The 21016-nt window shown below is 40.4% G+C and overlaps 1 protein-coding gene and 1 long non-coding RNA gene across 2 annotated transcripts; both read right to left on the bottom strand.

Annotated features, from left to right (window-relative positions):
- Window positions 1-803: 803 nt before the first annotated feature.
- cxcl32b.1 (chemokine (C-X-C motif) ligand 32b, duplicate 1) lies at window positions 804-1856 on the bottom strand. The gene is made up of 3 exons (XM_052542882.1): window positions 1692-1856; window positions 1445-1559; window positions 804-1225 (listed from the first exon to the last, which is right to left on the bottom strand). Exons 1-3 carry the CDS (start codon window positions 1759-1761, stop codon window positions 1054-1056), a joined length of 357 nt encoding a protein of 118 aa, XP_052398842.1. The 5' UTR covers window positions 1762-1856; the 3' UTR covers window positions 804-1053.
- A 13750-nt stretch (window positions 1857-15606) lies between these two features.
- Window positions 15607-17158, bottom strand: LOC127946027 (uncharacterized). The gene is made up of 2 exons (XR_008150994.1): window positions 16412-17158; window positions 15607-16322 (listed from the first exon to the last, which is right to left on the bottom strand). It is a non-coding gene; the product is annotated as an uncharacterized LOC127946027 (long non-coding RNA).
- Window positions 17159-21016: the final 3858 nt, after the last annotated feature.

The raw sequence follows: 21016 nt of genomic DNA on the forward strand, positions 1-21016 counted from the left end.
ACCCAATGGTCAAAATTACTTCAGAATTGACATTCTAAAATGTCACATTTTATTTATTCATTTAGCATTTTAAATGGAAAGACCTAATCACACAGCCACTACATTTGTAATAGTTATTAACAACATTTAGAAAAGAAAAAAAAAATATATGTATATATATGTATATATATGTATATATATATATATATATATATATATATATATATGTATATGTATATATATATATGTATATATATGTATATATATGTATATATATATATATATATATATATGTATATATATGTATATATATATATATATATATATATATATGTATATATATATATATATATATATATATATGTATATATATATATATATATATATATATGTATATATATATATATATATATATGTATATATATGTATATATATGTATATATGTATATATATATATGTATATATATGTATATATGTATATATATGTATATATATGTATATATATATATGTATATATATGTATATATATGTATATGTATATATGTATATATATGTATATGTATATATGTATATATATATATATATATATATATATATATATATATATATATATATATATATATATATATATATATATCAAAAATATCAAATATATATATTTACATAGTTATAGTTAACTAAAACTAACAAAATTTTTTGTTTATCAGCTAGTTGTCAAGGTAACATATATCTTGATTTACTAAAATAACTAAAACAGAAATACTAATTTATGAAAACAATACAGACATTTAAAATAATAATAAAAAAATCACACAACAAAATGGTTCAAATGTTAACAAAAATGAAAATGATTTTTTTTTTATTAATTTAAAATATGAATACAAATGATAATAATATTATAATGATACTTAAAAAGTCCTATTGAGCAGAATAAAAAACTAAATAATGCGTAGCACTGCAATATATTTTATGCAGTAGTTTTTAATTAATCAGGTGTTGATAAAATAAAATCGAATACAAAAATTACCGACATATTTTGACAAATTTGCAAAGCTCAGGTAAAGTAGTCATAGTTCATCCTGTTGTATGTGATGTGTTGTTCATTGTCGATGTTGGTGCAGAGTTTAAGGGACGCACTGTTGTTTTAACTGCCGGCTTCTTCTTCTTATCCAAAAACTCCACAGCTCTTTTCACCCAAAGCTTTTGTGGATTGCCACAAATGAAACGACCATTGATTGCTTTAAATCTGTAAACACATAAAAGTAAAGGTTCAGCATGACTATACAACAAAATATACAAATGTACAGAAAGTATTTTGGTATCAAAATCATATGGGTAAAATTGCCAATGTATTAAAATAAAGCCTAGACAAAATAATTAGTATTCCAGCATATTAGCAAAGATCTATCATCAAATATATTGTTGAATAGTTGAGATCCATCACAGCAAAGAAAAAAGGACTCACAAAACAGCATCAACTAGGCAGACGCCTGCTTCTTGTTTAATATAACCTTCCATATCTTCCTTGCGGTAAACCCGATCTGTTGTCTTGAGACAAGGGCAAGTTGACCCACCACTCACTACAAACATAGAAAGGGAACAAAAGCATTTCAACAGAAATTCATTTAGAATACACAATATAATAATAATAATAATAATAATAATAATAATAAAAGCTTCTTATTATTTTACAAATACATAAAGTTTCTTACATTGGCAGTTGACTTGATCGAGCAGCATCGTAGCCAGACACAGCAGAAGAGTCACAGAAACACACCTCATCTTCTCTTGAGAGTCTGATGCGTATTCTGTCGGCTCACCACAACTTGCACTTTTATGAACACTCACAGAGGGGAAAATGAGCGTCAACTTCCTTCCACAGAGTTGTCACCTGTCCGCTCGGAACAGAAGCCCCCACCCCACCCCATCACCCACAGGCGACCACCATGTACAGAGAGGAACATTCACAGCTTTCTAAAATCCAGTGGTCTAAATGACCATGAGAGCAGGGTCACTGAAAATGTCGGTGTGTCGTAGACTGGAAAGTACCAAGATGTTCACATAATCAAGAACACAATGAATAATGAATGAACTTTGCAAACAATATATTGACTTGCTATGACATCAGCGACTCCAGTTTCATTCATGTAAAGTCAGAGTTTCAGTGAATGGTTATGCTTCTGATAAAATATACGGTAATATACAAACTTTTACATAATTAAAAGTTAAATTAAAAGTTATATATACGTTTATTTATTAAAATATTAGCATATAATATGTGTGTGTGTGTGTGTGTGTGTGTATTGTAAGCTAATATTTTACATAATTTGTCTAGCAAAATAAAATGTATATTGTAAACACTGAAATTGCTCTGCATGAGTTCTTTCTGACTCTGTAATATTGAGTTTGTGTTGGTTTCCTGCAGTCTGCTGGTGTGGTTAGCGTTTAGAAGTGTTTGCTGTGACAAATTCTCTGTGGTCATTCACCGAACTCGCGGGGGAAATACGCATTTAGCATACGTACAGCCTTTTTCCAAGTACAGAGGACAATTTCTAATAATCAAATCGTTTATTAAGTCATAGGTGAGTGTTTCATCTGGAAATAATCAATGTGATGTTCCTCAAAAAAGAATTATATTGAATAAAATATTTTCCAGTGACCAAAGAATGGAAGTTGAAGTGTTCTGTTTTGAAGACATAAATGTATTTATTATTGTAATGCTTTACATTACAGTTTTACTTAAATGACACTGTAACAAGAATACCTTTGAAATAAAGTGTAATCAGATATTGTTTAATATTGAGACTCATTGGAAGAAAGCAAAGCTGGTGAGAATAATAATGGTGCATCTTTTGACGTGCATCTACAGATGAGTCTAACAGACAAGGGAAAGTCATTGTGGTGTACTGCAACATCATGTGACCTTAGTGTGTTCTATGTAAAGCCAGCCTGTGAGGCTTTGCAGCGGCCCACAAAACTTTTCTTTCCTCACTAAACCTTCATTTGACTCCAAGATACACTCATCTCTAGAGACATGGTAACACAGATGCACAGATTGTGCTATCGCTGAATGCGTCTGCCATGTGAATTTCCGGGGGGCTAGATTGATTGATTGATTGACTGATAGATCAACATTTTCTCATGCCTGACAGGAAATTTCTTTGCAGCAACACCAAACATGGACCAGACGATACGCACTCTGACAAGCAATATAAAAGTATGCAAAACAGCAAACTACAGGTTGTGGGGTAACATTTGAGGGCACACGGGAAGCCATGAAAATGATTGGATTCTACAATGGAAGATGTTTTAATGTATATAACCGGCAACAGCCAGATATGATACTTTTTAAAACCCAATCTTGATGCCTAAGCTATAAATGTCATGTGACTAATCACTATAGAGACACACAGGAAAAAGTTGTCATGACCACAGTGACACCACATATAAAAGCACATATAGGCTACTCTAATATAATGTCATTCCTGCAGTTTATGTTGCTTTAATTTCTACATTTCTACTTTCTAATGGCCACCGGTGGAGAAACATGCTATTTACCTGCATAATGGTGTAGTTACGAAATCTACAAGCCATAATCTGAAACATGAATTGGAGAAATGTTAATAATCATTGAATTGAAAATGCCCAGATGAGAGCTAAAACATAAGTATTTAGATCTGTTTATTGTACCTGACCAGTTAGAAACAATCTCCAGGCATCTTGCTGTCAAATCAGACTGGCAGGGTAAAACCAAAGAACATCCTGGCTGTTTTGTCTGTCTTTTAAAGAAGTTCTGTGAAGCATGATGAACAGTCTTTACACACATATGTGCCAGTATTCAGAGAGCAACAGATACAGGTGCTGTGTTTTCAGTGGTCTGAGCTGTTGCTTTTCAAAGGGTTGAAAAATGTGCAATATAATGAAGAATATAAAGTGTGAAAATGCAACAGAACCGATATTTACTGTCTTTACTGTCCCACCCCAATCTGCTGTTTGTTTCTCTGCACAAAGTGTTGTGAACACCTTTAAATATTGCAAAGCTAAAACAAGTCTGGACCCAGACAATTCGCTTGTTAAGTCTGACGTCACATAGCAGCACTTCCGTGTCCAAACGCTCCATCAGTTACCACGAGAAAACAACAAACGGTGCTAATATAAACTCACAATGTTATAGAATACTAGCAAAAAAGTTATAATCTTAACCTTTAACTCCATACCGAAGTCCCAGATAGGCAGACAATGAAAATATAAATATAAAAAAAATATATATATAAATTATTTGTGTTTGGGACGCTGTGAGCACGGAGACTGTAGTGTATACCGTAAGTTTGAAAGCATTTAGTTTAAATTATTAATATGAATAAACAGTGCTCATAAACGGCTGCTGAGGTCGTATTCTCAAGTGAAGCGAGTTGAGGCTTGGACCCGGAAACAACGCTTCTTACATCACTTAACAACCGAATATTGGTAGCCGTGTACTTTCTTGTTGTGCGGAACAGTTAGGCCCTATTTTTTTCTTATATTTTTAATCAATTTATGTGCCAACAGAAGGTCCCTGAATTATGAACACAGTCAATTATAGTTCCTGTTGCAAAGAATAGCCACCCAAAGTCTTTAAATGATTATAGACCTGTGGTACCCGTCAAGCAGTAAATCTTTACGGTTTGACTACGCCACCCCCTGATGATGGGCAGGAGGACCCACAAGTCTTCCCTTAATATAGTGTAGCTAACTCTATATTTTCCCCGCAAAGGGACAGTTGACAAGAGGCAGGTATATAAATGTATTTCAAATTTATTACAATTTAGTACAAAAAAGTGTGGAAAAGTTATTAAAATGGCTCTTAAATACGGCTATACAATTGGTGGATTCTCCTCAGTCTAGGAAGGTCGGATCAGCCAATGCAAAACCCCTGCTCAGGTGGACCCTGGTGAGACAAAAAGAAACAGGAGACAGCAACCCAGCACCAGAAGAAGCATGCAACACAGCAAGCACCACTCACTCAAGATCTTCAGATACCACGACAAAAAAAAATCTCACACAGTGTTATGGTTATAAAGACACCCCGAACCAATGTCTCTAACAATGTGGTCCCTTGGCAAGAAGGGGCAAAGCATCAGTGTTGATCCCGCCTTGTACAGGGATAGCCCAAGCAGAAGACATAGTTAGGGAAGAGAACCACCAGCATGGATAACACCAGAAGTTTAAGGAACAATGCTACTACAAGTAGGGCACATGGGTGGTAGGCCCAGAAGCAAAATCACATCACACAAACAAACCAACAAAACAATAAAAAAATGCATATTAATGCATATTAATCACAAGAAAACAGTGGCTGGCCTGGTCCCTTTTTGGAAATAAACAATCATGTTAGTTGCCAGCCTCATTAAACAGCATAGTCAACTCAAACATAGCTAAAAAATATAGGCCTACTTTTCAGAATGCTCAACTGTCCATTGACAGCTCATTGACATATGAAGACAACGCTGAACATTCCGTTGCTACAGACCGAAAAGGTTTTTTAAAACATGTTCCAATGCAGATATAAAACACTCAATGGCAAATGTGCATACTGTATTAAGGCATTTACCGATGCAGCCCAGCAGCTCAGGTCACAATGAGGTGATCACACATTTTAAAACTCCATACAGAAGCCTGTGTCCTCCATGAAGAGTAGACACACACTTCTAGAAATTACCCTGATAAAACAAAATAAATATAAAAATTCAAATGGCAGTGATTAATCATGCTCTACCATAACCAACAGTACCTATACTGAAAAGGAAGCCCAACACAAAGAGAATCTGCCTTGCAACCAGCAGACATTTATCACTTCCTAATTGGTCATGTGACTTTTCAAAACATCATGTGATCCTGGGTGTGAACACGATGCAACTAGTGCCCTGTTTACACCGAAATTACCCGGAACATTTGTACCAGGAACTTTTTTTCCCAGGAACTTTTTTCCCCCCAGACCTGTTGCTTTCTGCGTTTCCACCACGGTGTAAAGTACCGGGTAGATTAGGCAAATAGACTGGTGACGTAGGTCTGCGCGTTTCTCAATACAAAGTACGCTGAGAAAAAAAAAAAAAAAAGGTACACTGATTTTGGATGTGCATCATCGGTAGTTAGTTCAGACTTTGTGCATTCGACTGGGGAGTGTGATGTCAGCAACGACGCGAATCCTGTAATTTTCCTCTATGTATATTTACAATAAAACGAAATAGGACCATTGCCTCCTTTGGTTTTCATTTAAGCATAAAAACAGCTGCAGAAATGTACTTAGTTCAGGAATATGTAATGTTATATATAGCCATTGCAATGAAACGAAATATTATATAGACTTGCCTTTTTATTTTCATTTTAACATATAGATAAATGGAATACAGACCAAAGAAAACCTGTTTGATTTACCCAGCAGCTGAATTATATTTTATGTTTAACCACTAAAGACACATCAGAGCCAGCGGCACATATCAGAAGATCTATCCGAGATGAGGCTGCTCTCTGCGGATACATGAGGACTGAGCTCCCGCTGATCGAGTGGAGCTCCGTCTCTGAGATCGGCGAAACACATTTTTTAAATAGGCGCTGTCTTTATAAATAAACAATAGATTTGAGTTTTAAACAACTACATTCTCGCCTGAAATACTTTTAAAATTACATTTCATGACACAATAACAGTAATATTTTGAAAATGTTGATCCGAATAAATGGTGGTTGAACTCAACCAATGCTGCGTGAACTCAACCAATCAGAATGTTTAGCGCCAAAGTCCCGCCACCGAAAGTTCCGGAACTTTGAAAAAGTACCACCTCGCCAGCAGGGACTTTCTGAGGGGCATTTTTTTACCCGGAACTTTATTTAGTTCCTGGTTCCTGCAGTGGAAACACACCAAGTACCAGGCCAAAGTCCCTAGTTCCTGGGTAAAGTTCCTGCGGTGGAAACGCGGCTTAAGTTGCGTGTCTGCCTATGTAGATCCCCACAGACCCATAGCCCTTACATCACTGAATGAAATGTTGATGTGATGAAATGTGATGAAATGTTTTGAAAAGCTGATCAAAAGAGAACTGTCATCTATGATAAATTGCCTCCCTGACCCACTACAGTTTGCATATAGACTAAACAGAGGGGTCCAGGATGCAACTGTAACAGTACTCAACCTTATTCTTAATCACCTTGAGGGCAATAGAAATCAGCCCAGACTATGTTTGTGGATTTCTGTTCATGCTGGTTGAGAAGCTCTTACATCAGTTCAAACTGGAGGCCAACCTTGCAGGCTGGATATTAGATTTCCTCACAAATAGTTGTGGTGTACTGCAACATCATGTGACCTTAGTGTGTTCTATGTAAAGCCAGCCTGTGAGGCTTTGCAGCGGCCCACAAAACTTTTCTTTCCTCACTAAACCTTCATTTGACTCCAAGATACACTCATCTCTAGAGACATGGTAACACAGATGCACAGATTGTGCTATCGCTGAATGTGTCTGCCATGTGAATTTCCGGGGGGCTAGATTGATTGATTGATTGACTGATAGATCAACATTTTCTCATGCCTGACAGGAAATGTCTTTGCAGCAACACCAAACATGGACCAGACGATACGCACTCTGACAAGCAATATAAAAGTATGCAAAACAGCAAACTACAGGTTTTGGGGTAACATTTGAGGGCACACGGGAAGCCATGAAAATGACTGGATTCTACAATGGAAGATGTTTAATGTATATAACCGGCAACAGCCAAATATGATACTTTTTAAAACCCAATCTTGATGCCTAAGCTATAAATGTCATGTGACTAATCACTATAGAAACACACAGGAAAACGTTGTCATGACCACAGTGACACCGCATATACAAGCACATATAGGCTACTCTAATATAATGTCATTCCTGCAGTTTATGTTGGTTTAATTTCTACATTTCCACTTTCTAATGGCCACCGGTGGAGAAACATGCTATTTACCTGCATAATGGTGTAGTTACGAAATCTACAAGCCATAATCTGAAACATGAATTGGAGAAATGTTAATAATCATTGAATTGAAAATGCCCAGATGAGAGCTAAAACATAAGTATTTAGATCTGTTTATTGTTCCTGACCAGTTAGAAACAATCTCCAGGCATCTTGCTGTCAAATCAGACTGGCAGGGTAAAACCAAAGAACATACTGGCTGTTTTGTCTATATTTTAAAGAAGTTCTGTGAAGCATGATGAACAGTCTTTACACACATATGTGCCAGTAGTCAGAGAGCAACAGATACAGGTGCTGTGTTTTCAGTGGTCTGAGCTGTTGCTTTTCAAAGGGTTGTTATAGAATACTAGCAAAAAAGTTATAATCTTAACCTTCAACTCCATACTGAAGTCCCAGATAGGCAGACAATGAAAATATAAATATAAAATATATATATATTGTCACGGGAGGAGCACAAGACAGACACAGTGGGCGTGGCGTCAGGCCTCAGAGAGGCTTTTATTAACAGAAATCATAAAACAAAGGGAATAAAAGTGGCCAAAGGGGGAAAGTGTCCAAAATAACAGGGAATCTGGTGTCCTCGTTGTGCTGCGGGGTTTGTGTGGGTCGGGCAGTGTTCACCGAGGAAGGGTCCAGGCAAGGGGCGGAGTCCGGCGGCCGCACGCGCTCCCCTCCTAGGTCCGGGGCGCGAGGGGCGGCGGCTTCTCCTAGCGGCCGCGTCTCTCTCATTGGCCGCGGCACTGGTAGGGGATGGACGGCCCGGCATCCTGGCCCGTCGGCCGTGTAAACGGGTGCGGTTCTCCTCCGGATCGCGGGTCCGGCAGCTCACGTCTTGGTGGCGCGGGAGTCCCTCAACGCTCCCTTCCTGGACCCACGAGGACACCAGCGTGCATGCACGGGGAAGAGACCGGTCTCCCGAGGAGAGGCGCGTTGGGCTTTTAAACAGCGGCGGGGATGAGGCTCCATTCACATCAGGTGTGCCCCATCACACGCCGCCAGCCCTGACTCGTCCAGCGCCCCTCCTCTCACACACCCACTCCAGTCGGGAGCCTGGTGAAGGGCGGCGATTTAGGACGGGGTGCCGGTGACAATCAGGGAGGAGGCAGCTGACTCGTCACATTCCCCCTCCCAAGCGACATCCCCGTCCCCAGAGCGCCACCCACACGGGAGTGCTACCATCCTCAACCAGACTCCCAACGGTCGGAGTGGGCGGGGATTCCTCTCCGGGCGGTCCTCCCTCTCGCAGCGCACCAGAACAGGGACAGAGAAACCGGGTTTTAGTGACAGCCTCAACCAACCAAAGGGTAAAATGACAATGGAAAAGTCACTTACCCCTTGTGTGGCTGGGAGGCTGTCCCCAGTTTTCCTCCGTCCCAGTCTGGGTTCTCACGAACGTTTGCAAGCGAGAGGGAGTGACGTCACCAGACGTTTCCCAACTGCGCTGTCTAGGCTCCGCCTGCCCGCATTCTCCACCAGTGTCACGGGAGGAGCACAAGACAGACACAGTGGGCGTGGCGTCAGGCCTCGGAGAGGCTTTTATTAACAGAAATCATAAAACACAGGGAATAAAAGTGGCCAAAAGGGGAAAGTGTCCAAAATAACAGGGAATCTGGTGTCCTCGTTGTGCTGCGGGGTTTGTGTGGGTCGGGCAGTGTTCACCGAGGAAGGGTCCAGGCAAGGGGCGGAGTCCGGCGGCCGCACGCGCTCCCCTCCTAGGTCCGGGGCGCGAGGGGCGGCGGCTTCTCCTAGCGGCCGCGTCTCTCTCATTGGCCGCGGCACTGGTAGGGGATGGACGGCCCGGCATCCTGGCCCGTCGGCCGTGTAAACGGGTGCGGTTCTCCTCCGGATCGCGGGTCCGGCAGCTCACGTCTTGGTGGCGCGGGAGTCCCTCAACGCTCCCTTCCTGGACCCACGAGGACACCAGCGTGCATGCACGGGGAAGAGACCGGTCTCCCGAGGAGAGGCGCGTTGGGCTTTTAAACAGCGGCGGGGATGAGGCTCCATTCACATCAGGTGTGCCCCATCACACGCCGCCAGCCCTGACTCGTCCAGCGCCCCTCCTCTCACACACCCACTCCAGTCGGGAGCCTGGTGAAGGGCGGCGATTTAGGACGGGGTGCCGGTGACAATCAGGGAGGAGGCAGCTGACTCGTCACATTCCCCCTCCCAAGCGACATCCCCGTCCCCAGAGCGCCACCCACACGGGAGTGCTACCATCCTCAACCAGACTCCCAACGGTCGGAGTGGGCGGGGATTCCTCTCCGGGCGGTCCTCCCTCTCGCAGCGCACCAGAACAGGGACAGAGAAACCGGGTTTTAGTGACAGCCTCAACCAACCAAAGGGTAAAATGACAATGGAAAAGTCACTTACCCCTTGTGTGGCTGGGAGGCTGTCCCCAGTTTTCCTCCGTCCCAGTCTGGGTTCTCACGAACGTTTGCAAGCGAGAGGGAGTGACGTCACCAGACGTTTCCCAACTGCGCTGTCTAGGCTCCGCCTGCCCGCATTCTCCACCAGTGTCACGGGAGGAGCACAAGACAGACACAGTGGGCGTGGCGTCAGGCCTCGGAGAGGCTTTTATTAACAGAAATCATAAAACACAGGGAATAAAAGTGGCCAAAAGGGGAAAGTGTCCAAAATAACAGGGAATCTGGTGTCCTCGTTGTGCTGCGGGGTTCGTGTGGGTCGGGCAGTGTTCATGGAGGAAGGGTCCAGGTAAGGGGCGGAGTCCGGCGGCCGCACGCGCTCCCCTCCTTGGTCCGGGGCGCGAGGGGCGGCGGCTTCCTCTAGCGGCCGCATCTCTCTCGTCGGCCGCGGCGCTGGTAGGGGATGGACGGCCCGGCATCCTGGCCCGTCGGCCGTGTAAACGGGTGCGGTTCTCCTCCGGATCGCGGGTCCGGCTGCTCACGTCTCTTGTGGCGCGGGAGTCCCTCAACGCACCCTTCCTGGACCCACGAGGACACCAGTGTGCATGCACGGGGAAGAGACCGGTCTCCCGAGGAGAGGCGCGTTGGGCTTTTAAACAGCGGCGGGGATGAGGCTCCATTCACATCAGGTGTGCCCCATCACACGCCGCCAGCCCTGACTCGTCCAGCGCCCCTCCTCTCACACACCCACTCCAGTCGGGAGCCTGGTGAAGGGCGGCGATTTAGGACGGGGTGCCGGTGACAATCAGGGAGGAGGCAGCTGACTCGTCACAATATATAAATTATGTGTTTGGGACGCTGTGAGCACGGAGACTGTAGTGTATACCGTAAGTTTGAAAGCATTTAGTTTAAATTATTAATATGAATAAACAGTGCTCATAAACGGCTGCTGAGGTCGTATTCTCAAGTGAAGCGAGTTGAGGCTTGGACCCGGAAACAGCGCTTCTTACATCACTTAACAACCGAATATTGGTAGCCGTGTACTTTCTTGTTGTGCGGAACAGTTAGGCCCTATTTTTTCTTATATTTTTAATCAATTTATGTGCGAACAGAAGGTCCCTGAATTATGAACACAGTCAATTATAGTTCCTGTTGCAAAGAATAGCCACCCAAAGTCTTTAAATGATTATAGACCTGTGGTACCCGTCAACAGTGATGTCAAAAGTATTGGCATTCATTACTCAAGTAGAAGTATAGATACTAGGGTTTAAAAAGACTTTTGTAGAAGTTGAAGTATCAACTCAAGCTTTTTACTCAAGTAAAAGTGTAAAAGTACTGGTTTAAAAAACTACTTAAAGTATAAAAGTAAAAGTAATATAAGGAAATAAAATGCCATTAAGAACAAAAGCTTGGGCCGTGCCACAAGGGCCTATTGTGCACTACCCCACCTCCTCAAAAAAACATTTTTCTAAAGGCCATAATGACTATAATGTTATATTAAAATGTTCATGTTGAAAAATTTGGGAGGCACTAGGCTACCTGTTTCAGCCACATATATGCCCATTGAAAATGAACTCATTTAAGTACAATGCAAATACATTAAAGAGCTAGAGATATGATGACTAGTTGCCAATAAGTATTGTTATGGTGCAAAAAGTCAAACTTCAGAGGCATTTCATCAATAACCTTGAATGGAATGTAAATGTACATCCAAGCTTAGCTGCAGGACTCTGTGAGGGCAATGGACAAGAACATTGGTGCAGGCTAAAAACAATTACTCTTGTGTGGTTGACTATTTACAATAAACATTATAGTGCTGTCAAAATGAATGATTAATCTAAGTGATTATTCAAAAACTAAAAATGAAAAATAACTCATAATCCTGATACATTCTTGATTGATAGCTTCTTGTATTCGGTACATACGTCTGCTATGTCCAGTGTTCGGAGGGTAACGAGTTACAAAGTTGATATAGAGCTTCACAGTCCCACCCACAGCCCGAGAGAGCTCTGGTGCCGGAAGTAAATTTCCCATTCATTTCTCCCATTCACTTTCGGAAAAATCCGTATCTAAAGAGTTTTAGAGCATGTGTGAGGATAACCAGCTACGGCTGAACTCATAAGCATATAATATATCATTTCAAGTGAAAAAATTAAGACAAAATCCAAAAAAAGTCAAAGGTACAAGACTGTGTACATATTTTCATTTCGAGTGCAGGAACTACTCATCCCATAAACCACCGCGCCCCATTGAATTCGACTGAAGCCACAACTGCGAACGAGGCAACGAGCCTTTTGAGCGACATCCAAATCTGATGACGGCCGCTCGCGCGAACTTTTTCCTCCAGTGAATTTTATTTTATATAGTGAATGTGCAGTAATAGCAGTTCTTTCAGTATTAATCGTGTAAATAAATAGTGTTTTATATATGTATTGTGTATTGATTTTTATTTTATCATCGTGTATTTTATATTGTGTGCGTGTGTGAAAGTGGTTAACGATAACGTCAGCAATGGTGCAGTGCTTTGTATCTGACTGCAATCACTGCTCAGTTGTCAACACATGTCGTTGCCATTACACAAATGTTCAGTAAATGCACAAAAAGGTATGTCTAGGCTAAATATTGTTTTGACAGTGGCATTATAAAATGCTTGATATGACTCATGTCATATGGAGGCTACAGTAGCCTAGCTAAAGTGGACGATAATGCTAACTAAAGTTACCAACCTCCCTGCAAAACTCTCAATGGCAGCCAAGGAGATCATGATTGCACTGATAAGTCTACCGTGCAAAAACGCAATACAGGTTTTTATTTTATTTAATTTTTTTATTAATGATCTTCAGTCTTCACGGACCTTCGAGGGGTTTAACCAGACGGTTATACGAGCTCCACCAATCAGATGCATCACTGTGGGATTGTTCAGGATTGTGGGTAATGAAGTACTTAGCCAAGACATAGCGAATAAAAGGCATTTAGATCAAAACAAGGTTAGTGCCCCCATGATCTTTTTACGTTTATATGAGCATATACTGTTGCTTAGTACAGCCATAGCTGGTTTTAAGTCTACCATGTATGGTTACGTTTTAATGGCTTATACCCCAAATGTCAATGCAGAAATTGCATTGAATTTTTAGTTCCGGCACCAGCTGTGGGTGGGACTGTGATGCTCTATAGCCTAGATATCACAACATTGTCATTTGCGTCATTAATCGCAAACGATAATTTATTAAAACGTCTCACTACCCAACTACCTACAGTAGCTTAATTTGTGGAGGACGAAGAGAAAGCACCCATTTGGCAAATGAGCCAGTAGTGAGAAATAAATAATAACTTTTAAATAGAGTCCAGTGCCTTTTCAATACTTTTAAAATGGTACTGGCGCCTCAACGTGCCTGAACCGATACTTAAAAAAAAAAAAAAAGAACTACAAAAAAAACTATGGATAACATTAAAGAACATTACAAATATTTAAAATAAATCCATAGCTTTCACCTTGGATGCTCTCATTTCCCAAGTTGTGCTTCCCTTAATCTAAGGCTAATAAATGTATTTCACAATCTGGGTCATTATTTAATACAAAAGTACACATAATGTTTCTACTGTATCTCTGTCACTCACTCTGATATTTAGTTAAGATGAGTGCTGTCTGTCACTGTCTTAAATCAGTTCTGTGAATGACTGTATGCTCATTCTTTATAAAGTAGCAACAATCTCGTTTTTAAAATACAGTACTGTGCAAAAGTCTTATGGAAAAGAAAGAATAGTGTTTTCACCCCAAAAAAGGGTTTTAAGCCAGTTATTTATATCTTTTGCTGCAATGTGTCAGTAGGACAGTAGTTTGCCATTAATTTTAATAATAGTCTAGTGCGATTTTGAATGCACAAGCAGTTTGACGATGGCAAAATGAATGTTTGGAATTGTAAACTGATATTTTATACTGACAGTGACACTCTACAGCAAAATATATAAAGTGAAGTGAAGTGAAAGTGACATTCAGCCAAGTATGGTGACCCATACTCAGAATTTGTGCTCTGCATTTAACCCATCCGAAATGCACACACACAGAGCAGTGAACACACACACACACACTGTGAGCACACACCCGGAGCAGTGGGCAGCCATTTATGCTGCGGCGCCCGGGGAGCAGTTGGGGGTTCAATGCCTTGCTCAAGGGCACCTAAGTCGTGGTATTGAAGGTGGAGAGAGAGCTGTTCATGCACTCCCCCCACCCACAATTCCTGTCGGCCCGGGACTAGAACCCACAACCTTTTGATTGGGAGTCCGACTCTCTAACCATTAGGCCACGACTTCCCCCCTAAATAACTGGCCGAACACCATTCTTTTAAGTGAAAATACTGCCTAAGACTTTTGCACAGTAGTGTATGTACGTATGATTAAATGAAGTATATTTAAATAAGTGTAAGGAAACAGCTGTTTCGTGATTAGCGGTGACAAGCGAAAACTTTACACTAGATGAGAAACCGACTGATCGTGACCTTTTGTAAACTGTATTTATGACAAAGAACTTCACAGATACAGATATTCTAACAATCTATCGGTAAACACACACCTTGTGTCCTCTTTCTCTGTTTGAGCTCGCGCTGCTCCACCGTGGTCGGCGGATTGAAGAGCGCGCTGAAAGACGGGAGGAGACCGGACTGACGCCGGTTTCATTTGAAATTTAAGCGGACTGACTCTGAGGCGATCGGATACTACTGGTTCCAACCTACTTTTAAGAAATATATTTTTTGATAAACGAACCCAAAACTGTCTATGCAGTGTGATGTGATTTGTGTCATGTGCAGGTGTGATGGATCGCGTATGGACCAATAGGGTGTCGGAATGGTATATGTGTATACTTCTCATCCAACCACAATCAAATTCACTCCATCTTGATGGCGCGATTTATCTGGATAGGGTTTTTTTCTTTCTCTCTCTCTGAACGATAACAATCCGGTATGAAATAGCAGTAACGAAGCTATTTTTTTAAATGTAAGGAGTAGAAAGTACAGATACTTGCGTGAAAATGTAAGGAGTAGAAGTAAAAAGTCGGCTGAAAAATAATTACTCAAGTAAAGTATAGATACCCCAAATTTCTACTTAAGTACAGTAACGAAGTATTTGTACTTCGTTACTTGACACCTCTGCCCGTCAAGCAGTAAATCTTTACGGTTTGACTACGCCACCCCCTGATGATGGGCAGGAGGACCCACAAGTCTTCCCTTAATATAGTGTAGCTAACTCTATATTTTCCCCGCAAAGGGACGGTTGACAAGAGGCAGGTATATAAATGTATTTCAAATTTATTACAATTTAGTATAAAAAAAGTGTGGAAAAGTTATTAAAATGGCTCTTAAATACTGCTATACAACTGGTGGATTCTCCTCAGTCTAGGAAGGTCGGATCAGCCAATGCAAAACCCCTGCTCAGGTGGACCCTGGTGAGACAAAAAGAAACAGGAGACAGCAACCCAGCACCAGAAGAAGCATGCAACACAGCAAGCACCACTCACTCAAGATCTTCAGATACCACGACAAAAAAAAAAATCTCACACAGTGTTATGGTTATAAAGACACCCCGAACCAATGTCTCTAACAATGTGGTCCCTTGGCAAGAAGGGGCAAAGCATCAGTGTTGATCCGGCCTTGTACAGGGATAGCCCAAGCAGAAGACATAGTTAGGGAAGAGAACCACCAGCATGGATAACACCAGAAGTTTAAGGAACAATGCTACTACAAGTAGGGCACATGGGTGGTAGGCCCAGAAGCAAAAACCCATCACACAAACAAACCAACAAAACAATAAAAAAATGCACATTAATCACAAGAAAACAGTGGCTGGCCTGGTCCCTTTTTGGAAATAAACAATCATGTTAGTTGCCAGCCTCATTAAACAGCATAGTCAACTCAAACATAGCTAAAAAATATAGGCCTACTTTTCAGAATGCTCAACTGTCCATTGACAGCTCATTGACATATGAAGACAACGCTGAACATTCCGTTGCTACAGACCGAAAAGGTATTTTAAAACATGTTCCAATGCAGATATAAAACACTCAATGGCAAATGTGCATACTGTATTAAGGCATTTACCGATGCAGCCCAGCAGCTCAGGTCACAATGAGGTGATCACACATTTTAAAACTCCATACAGAAGCCTGTGTCCTCCATGAAGAGTAGACACACACTTCTAGAAATTACCCTGATTAAACAAAATAAATATTAAAATTCAAATGGCAGTGATTAATCATGCTCTACCATGACCAACAGTACCTATACTGAAAAGGAAGCCCATCACAAAGAGAATCTGCCTTGCAACCAGCAGACATTTATCACTTCCTAACTGGTCATGTGACTTTTCAAAACATCATGTGATCCTGGGTGTGAACGCGATGCAACTAGTGCCCTGTTTACACCGAAATTACCCGGAACATTTGCACCGTCTACAAGATCGGCGAAACACATTTTTAAATAGGCGCTATCTTTATAAATAAACCATAGATTTGAGTTTTAAACAACTACATTCTCGCCTGAAATACTTTTAAAATTACATTTCATGACACAATAACAGCAATATTTGAAAATGATCCGAATAAATGGTGTTTGAACTCAACCAATGCTGCGTGAACTCAGATCGCTTTGGCTACTGTTATTTTCCCCTCAGTATATTTACAATAAAACGAAATAGGATATAAAATACCACTGCCTCCTTTCTTTTTCATTTAAAAATAATAACAGCTGCAGAAATGTACTTAGTTCAGGGATATGTAATGTTATATACAGCCATTGCAATGAAACGAAATATTATATAGACTTGCCTTTTTATTTTCATTTTAACATATAGATAAATTGAATACAGACCAAAGAAAACCTGTTAGATTTACCCCGCAGCTGAATTATATTTTATGTTTAACCACTGAAGAGACATCAGAGCCAGTGGCACATATCAGAAGATCTATCCGAGATGTGGCACATTTTTTAATTAGGCGCTGTCTTTATAAATAAACCACAGATTTGAGTTTTAAACAACTACATTCTTGCCTGAAATACTTTTAAAATTACATTTCATGACACAATAACAGTAATATTTTGAAAATGTTGATCCGAATAAATGGTGGTTGAACTCAACCAATGCTGCGTGAACTCAACCAATCAGAATGTTTAGCGCCAAAGTCCCACCCCCGAAAGTTCCGGAACTTTGAAAAAGTACCACCTCGCCAGCAGGGACTTTCTGAGGGGCATTTTACATGTTACAAGTATCGAAGAACCATCACTTCTACCACAAAAGACTGCTTTTTAAGTTATCTTCCTAATGTATCCGAATTCCTTAGCATATCCAAAACCTCAGAACAACTTGATGATGTAACAGAAACTATGGACTCTCTTTTTTCTAGCACTTTAAATACAGTTGCTCCTTTACGCTTAAGGAAGGTTAAGGAAAACAGTTTGACACCATGGTATAATGAGCATACTTGCACCCTAAAGAGAGCAGCACGAAAAATGGAGCGCAGCTGGAGGAAAACAAAACTAGAGGTATTTCGTATTGCTTGGCGGGAAAGTAGCATATCCTATAGAAAAGCATTAAAAACTGCTAGATCTGATTACTTTTCTTCTCTTTTAGAAGAAAACAAACATAACCCCAGGTATTTATTCAAAACAGTGGCTAAATTAATGAAAAATAAAGCCTCAACAAGTGTTGACATTTCCCAACACCACAACAGTAATGACTTTATGAACTACTTTACTTCTAAAATCGATACTATTAGAGATAAAATTGCAACCATTCAGCCGTCAGCTACAGTATCACATCAGACAGTGCACTATAGACCCCGTGAGGAACAGTTCCACTCATTCTCTACTATAGGAGAGGAAGAATTGTATAAACTTGTTAAATCATCTAAACCAACAACATGTATGTTAGACCCTATACCATCTAAGCTCTTAAAAGAGGTGCTTCCAGAAGTCATAGGTCCTCTTCTGACTATTATTAATTCCTCATTGTCATTAGGATATGTCCCCAAAACCTTCAAACTGGCTGTTATTAAGCCTCTCATAAAAAAGCCACAACTTGACCCCAGAGAACTTGTTAATTATAGACCAATCTCGAATCTCCCTTTTCTGTCCAAGATACTAAAAAAGGTGGTATCCTCACAATTATATTCCTTCTTAGAGAAAAATGGTATATGTGAGGATTTCCAGTCAGGATTTAGACCGTATCATAGTACTGAAACTGCTCTCCTTAAAGTTACAAATGATCTGCTCTTATCATCTGATCGTGGGTGTATCTCTCTATTAGTTTTATTGGATCTTAGTGCTGCGTTTGACACAATTGACCACAACATTCTTTTGCATAGACTTGAACACTTTGTTGGCATCAGTGGAAGTGCATTAGCATGGTTTAAATCGTACTTATATGACCGCCATCAGTTCGTAGCAGTGAATGAAGATGTATCATATCGATCACAAGTGCAGTATGGAGTACCTCAAGGCTCAGTACTAGGGCCACTACTCTTCACGCTTTATATGTTACCCTTGGGAGATATCATCAGGAAACATGGTGTTAGCTTTCACTGTTATGCTGATGATACGCAGCTCTATATTTCCTCGCAGCCCGGTGAAACACACCAATTTGAAAAACGAATGGAATGCATAGTCGATATAAAAAATTGGATGACGAGTAATTTCTTACTGCTAAATTCAGAAAAAACAGAGGTGTTAATCATAGGGCCTAAAAACTCTGCTTGTAATAACCTAGAACACTGTCTGAGACTTGATGGTTGCTCTGTAAATTTTTCGTCATCAGTTAGGAACCTAGGTGTGCTACTTGATCGCAATCTTTCCTTAGAAAGCCACGTTTCTAGCATTTGTAAAACTGCATTTTTCCATCTCAAAAATATATCTAAATTACGGCCTATGCTCTCAATGTCAAATGCAGAAATGTTAATCCATGCATTTATGACTTCAAGGTTAGACTATTGTAATGCTTTATTGGGTGGTTGTTCTGCACGCTTGGTAAACAAACTACAGCTAGTCCAAAATGCAGCAGCAAGAGTTCTTACTAGAACCAGGAAGTATGACCATATTAGCCCGGTCCTGTCCACACTGCACTGGCTCCCTATCAAACATCGTAGATTTAAAATATTGCTTATTACTTATAAAGCCCTGAATGGTTTAGCACCTCAGTATTTGAATGAGCTCCTTTTACATTATACTCCTCTACGTCCGCTACGTTCTCAAAACTCAGGCAATTTGATAATACCTAGAATATCAAAATCAACTGCTGGCGGCAGATCCTTTTCTTATTTGGCGCCTAAACTCTGGAATAACCTACCTAACATTGTTCGGGAGGCAGACACACTCTTGCAGTTTAAATCTAGATTAAAGACCCATCTCTTTAACCTGGCATACACATAACATACTAATATGCTTTTAATATCCAAATCCGTTTTGGATAGGATTTTTAGGCTGCATTAATTAGGTAAACCGGAACCAGAAACACTTCACATAACACCGTACTTTCTACATCATTAGAAGAATGGCATCTACGCTAATATTTGTCTGTTTCTCTCTTGTTCCGAGGTCACCGTGGCCACCAGATCCAGTCTGTGTCCAGATCAGAGGGTCACTGCAGTCACCCGGATCCAGTATGTATCCAGACCAGATGGTGGATCAGCACCTAGAAAGGACCTCTACTGCCTGAAAGACAGCGGAGACCAGGACAAGAGCCCCAGATACAGATCCCCTGTAAAGACCTTGTCTCAGAGGACCACCAGGACAAGACCACAGGAAACAGATGATTCTTCTACACAATCTGACTTTGCTGCAGTCTGGAATTGAACTACTGGTTTCGTCTGGTCAGAGGAGAACTGACCCCCCAACTGAGCCTGGTTTCTCCCAAGGTTTTTTTCTCCATTCTGTCACCGATGGAGTTTCGGTTCCTTGCCGCTGTCGCCTCTGGCTTGCTTAGTTGGGGTCACTTCATCTACAGCGATATCATTGACTTGATTGCAAATAAAAACAGACACTATTTCAACTGAACAGAGATGACATAACTGAATTCAATGATGAACTGCCTTTAACTATCATTTTGCATTATTGAGACACTGTTTTCCAAATGAATGTTGTTCAGTGCTTTGACGCAATGTATTTTCCCAAAATTCCCAAAATTCGGAACCAACAGATATAAACACTCTTTTGTGCCTGCAGCCATTCTGCTTCTCAATTCTATAAAGAACCACAGATAACTTAGTGATTTTCTATTTATTGATTGTTTTTATTATTTTAATTATGCCTGCATGGTAGGCAATTTTTGTAATTTGTTTTGTGTGTGTGATTTGTTATACTACCTGTTGCAAATGAATTGCCCCATTGGGGGACAAATAAAGAATTTGAACTTGATTTACTTAAGAACTCCAAAAAAAAAAAAGTGAGGAAATGCATAAGAAATTGTGTTTAAAACATTCATACAGACATGAACACTCAGCAGATGGCAGCATGCAACAGAAAAAATTACAAAGAGAAAGAAAGCAAAATCTATCACTAGGGGGCACTATTTGCATGATAAATATTTATGTAAGTAAACAAATTAGAGTCAGGGACTTCAAAATGTACTTCAAACAACAAATCAGGGTGTGAAATACTGTATGTTCTTGTCTCAATTAAAATACAGTCTTCATAGAGAATAAATGTTCACATTAA

Source organism: Carassius gibelio, chromosome A24 (assembly GCF_023724105.1).
Source record: "Carassius gibelio isolate Cgi1373 ecotype wild population from Czech Republic chromosome A24, carGib1.2-hapl.c, whole genome shotgun sequence".
NCBI lineage: Eukaryota > Metazoa > Chordata > Actinopteri > Cypriniformes > Cyprinidae > Carassius > Carassius gibelio.